This window comes from Chelonoidis abingdonii, chromosome 8, assembly GCF_003597395.2.
Source record: "Chelonoidis abingdonii isolate Lonesome George chromosome 8, CheloAbing_2.0, whole genome shotgun sequence".
NCBI lineage: Eukaryota > Metazoa > Chordata > Testudines > Testudinidae > Chelonoidis > Chelonoidis abingdonii.
The window spans coordinates 76,672,515-76,676,995 of NC_133776.1; the positions used below are offsets into that span (position 1 = coordinate 76,672,515).

The window sequence follows — 4,481 nt, forward strand, 5'->3', positions numbered from 1 at the left end:
GTTACATATACACACACAGCTCAGACCCCACATTCCCTCCACCTGTTGCTGTAGCACTGATTTGGAGGTGGGGTGTGATTTCCCTCCAAGGCCTGACAGTAGTCCAAGATGGAAAATAGGCAAATAAAATACTCGTGCAGCCCAGAAAACAGCCTGGGCTTACCCCGCTGTTCCACACACAGCAACAGGTAGAGTCTCTGTGAAGGGAGCTGAGTTCCTAACCCCCTGAATGCCTCCAAGGGTCAGGGTGCACATCCTGGGCAGTAGTGAAAAGCAAAACAAAGATGTTTCTTCTACCTCTCCAGAAGATCCAACCAGGAGAGACTCTTCAGCTGGGTAAGCAGCCCCTGCTCTGTTGAAGCCTTGCAGAGAAAACATATCATAAAACAATCAAAGGGTCTAAAAAAGGCACATTTGGCTTCCCAAGTGCCAACCACCTTCCACATGGAGACCTGGCAGGTTACAGGCTTTAAAATCCCTTCAGGTAGGTTTTGCCCCCTTAATTAATGGCTCATGCCAGATTGCTGGATCAAAACAAGGGCCCCTCAGTTAGTTTAAAGTCAGCCTTTATACCCAAAAGGCCTTCTTTGTTTTTGAGGCCTACTGAAACAGGTAAAACCAATCACTGCCACTTACCCCAAAGGACAAAGCTTCAAAGGCTAGGTTTTGCATTACTCATCCCCCAGAGGCCACGGGAAACCCACCCAGTGAAACCAGAACACACAAATACATAGAACACTTATTGCTACACAGGTCTATGAATATTCTCTGGAAACATCTTAAAATGACAGTCAATGTCACATTTCCTGAGTTTTTGCTCACCAACATACAGATAACGTTGATAAAGTTGATGCAATGGTCTCAACACCATGCCTGGGTTTCTCATGTCTGTCACAGATGTATATACAGGACCAAATTCTCAGCAGGCATAACTTGGTTGAAGTCATTGCCTTCTAATGACAATGCTTTGTTTGTGTGTATTTTTGTTAGCTGCCTCTTAGAAACATGAGAGGAACAAACCCATACAAAGCTTTTAGTATAGACGACCAGACAGCCAGGTAAATTATATATGGACCTCCATGAAACAGAAAGGACCATTGGTGAGTAAGTAGAAGGTTGTACAAAATGAGTGGGCTAGCATTGTATAAGGCAGTGCTTAAATGCCCAAAAGTGGCTCAATGAGGCATGCCCTTTACTCCAGGTAAGACCCGGTAATGAAAGCTTGTAAACATGACCGGAGTTCATACAAATATTCAGTGATTTGAATGACTCAAATATTCAAAACCTAGAAGGCAAATAATAAACACATACGCACACACACGATTATTATTATAAAATATAAATTATTTTTCAGACACTCATTATTAGAGGTCCCAACCCATGCATCTAAAACAAATAAATAATAATACTGATGCCTATTTCTTACATCAGTAGCTCTCACAGCAGTTCATTGTGTGTGTTTTTTTTCTCCTTTAAAGTATCTACCCTCACAAAACCACTCGGAAGTAGGGCAGTACCACCATCTCCATTGTACAGGTGGGGAACTGAGGCACAGGGAGGCTAAGTGACTTGCTTGAGGTCACACAGGACATCCACTGTGGACCAAGAAATTGAAGCGAGGTTTTCCATGTCCTCAGCCGGTGCCTGAACCGCTGGACCAGCCTACCCTTCACTTGAGGCTGGCAATGCAGCCTTAGCATAAAATGGCTCCAACTGGATGCTGAGCAGCTCTGAGAATCTGGCTACTTGATCCTGTTCAGATCCAGGTGAGAATCTGGTTACTTGATAAGAGGCAAACTCATAGCTGTTTGATACAGATCTCCTTGGAAACCTGCCCCTTAGTTCTTTTTGGTGCAAGATTGGTTACCTACAGAAACCAAGATAAAGATTTAGAGAACTCACTCCTCACTTTTGCTCCTGTTTACTGTTAAAAACCCATTTCCATAGGTGCTGGAACTGGGGGTGCTGGAGGTGCTGCCACCCCCACCTCCCCTGGCTTGAAGTGGTTTCCATCATATACAGAGTTTACAGTTTGGTTCCAGGGCTCTCAGCACCCCCACTATACAAACTGTTCCACACCCCTACCCATTCCCAACATTTAAATTCACTGAGAATAAATCTTCCTGTTTAGCATCCTCTGAAAGGCCTGGTTAACCTCCTTGTTCCTCAGGCTGTAGATCAGGGGATTCAACATGGGGATCACAAAGGTATAAAGCAAAGAAATGATTTTGTCATAGTCCATGAGGTACTTTGAACTGGGCCTTAAATAAATGAAAGAGCCTGCTTCATGGAGAATGGTGATGGCCGTTAGGTGGGAGGCGCAGGTGGAGAAGGCTTTGTGCCTGCCCTTTATGAAGCTGATCTTTAGAATAGTGACCACAATGTATATGTAAGAGACAAGGATGATCAGGAGAGTAGATGTTATCACCACAGCAGTACAGGTGAAATGAATGTCTGTGATGTAAGTGTCAGAGCAAGACAGCTTCAGGACGGGGGGCACATCATAGAAGAAATGGTTGGTGACATTTGAGTCGCAGAAGGACAAACAAAATATATAGTTTGAATAGCTGCATTTATGCAGCTCATGAAGTATGACTCTAGCACCAGCAGCACGCAAAACTGCTTGGACATGATGACAGTGTAGAGCAATGGGTTGCAGATGGCCATGAAGCGATTGTACGCCATGATACCCAAGAGGTAGCATTCACAGGACAACACAACGCATAAGAAGAAGAATTGCAGAGCACACCCAGTGAACAAAATGACTTTTCTCGCTGTTACTAAAGTAATCAGTGTGCTGGAAGTGATAATGGTGGCGTATCCGACATCTAAGAGGGCCAGGTTACTGAGGAAAAAGTACATGGGGGTATGAAGCCGGGACTCAATCCTGATTAAAGTGACCATCCCGAGATTGCCCACCAAAATCAGCAGGTAGATCAACAGAAACATCACAAGGAGGATAACCTGCAGCTTCGGGTTTTCTGTGAATCCTAACAAGATGAATTCAGTCACTGCAGTGTGATTCCTTTCTGTCATTTATTCCAGACACACTCTCCTCTGCAGGTGAGAAAGTGATGATTACACTGAAAGAGGAGACAAATGAGGGCTGATTGACAGTTTCAACAAAGCATAAACTCTTGACAGTGAATATATCTAAGGATTCCATAAGCCTCACACACACCATGAAGATCTCAGTTTCCTTCTACTGGCTGAACTACATGGAGTATTATGAGTCCACTAGTGGCTTCAAGCTGGTTTTTATAGCTCTGGGAATGGTGGCTCGTGCTCTTCTAGCGAGAGGTATAACTTCTGCTGCTAACAACCGACCCATCTGCACAATACGATTTCTAGGTCCAGATTCTGATACAGTTACCCACATCAGTTGGTGCTACCACCGGGCAATGGGACTTTTTGCATGGCAAAGTACTATTTGATATATGGTGTGTGAAAGTATGTGGTATGGGTGCTTATGCACTTTCTATTATGGAGCAAGGCTAACTGTTTCATTAGCAGTGGTAGGCAGGGAGTTGCAGGAAAAAGACCTTTATTCAGCATGCTGAGGCTACCCAGTGTTCCATGCAGAGCCTCTAGGGAATCTGTCTTTCTGAACAGAGCAAAGCCAAATGTGACTCCAATCTTGACTGAGGTATCTTCCTGCTACTGCAATACAAATAGAAAATAACAATAAATAATTAATAATGTGCTAACTCACCTTGTTTATGAGAGGAATCTGGTGTCATGCTAATCAATATCAAAGTTAACTGGAAACTGATTAATGTGAGATGCAATTTTGTGTAAAACTGAAAATATGCTTTAGTATTCCCCAATGACCTTTAAGGTGGCAGACCTAAAATGCTTTTATGATCTCTTCCCACCATCACTCATACTTAAAAAAATTCTCTCTTTCTCCTTTAACAGTTGTAGGGTTTGATCCTGTGAACAACTGACAATCACGGGTAACTTTACTCACCAGAATAGTTCCATTGTATTTAGTGAACTACTCTTGTGCTTGTTTGCAGGATCTGGCCCTTAGATAACACCAAAGTAAACATTAAGGTTGATTTTTCATATATACAATTTTCTTCCTTTCTGTTCTGTAGCATGCAATAAGACCATTTGATGTTTTTTTTTTCTGAACTTCTTGAGTGCTGGTGCAAATGCTGATGCTTACAATTTAAGTAAGTGGGTAGTATCTCTCACTTGAAAGGAATGGAAAAGCTGATTAAATGAGAATTGCTTTGGCCAAAAAGCTTGTTTAAACAGCCACCTCAAGGTGCCTAATAGTAACCACACAAAGTTTCAGATAATAGCTAAAAAAATGAGGCTCAGTACTATACATGAATCCACAAAAGATCCTTATGCCTGCACAAATCCTGGCGGGACTGAGACCTAGGTTGAGTAATCTATTTAAATTACATTATAGGACACACAGACAAAAGAAGAGAGAAGCACAAAATTAAGTGCAGAGATTTCAGTTTATT

At 42.5% G+C, this 4,481-nt stretch overlaps 1 protein-coding gene across 1 annotated transcript; it reads right to left on the reverse strand.

The window, feature by feature from the left end:
• Window positions 1-2,104: 2,104 nt before the first annotated feature.
• On the reverse strand, window positions 2,105-3,036 carry LOC116816343 (olfactory receptor 5AR1-like). The gene is given in 2 exon segments (XM_032765483.1): window positions 2,105-2,556; window positions 2,559-3,036. Coding segments are annotated over 2 exon segments (930 nt in total).
• Between the last annotated feature and the right edge of the window lie 1,445 nt (window positions 3,037-4,481).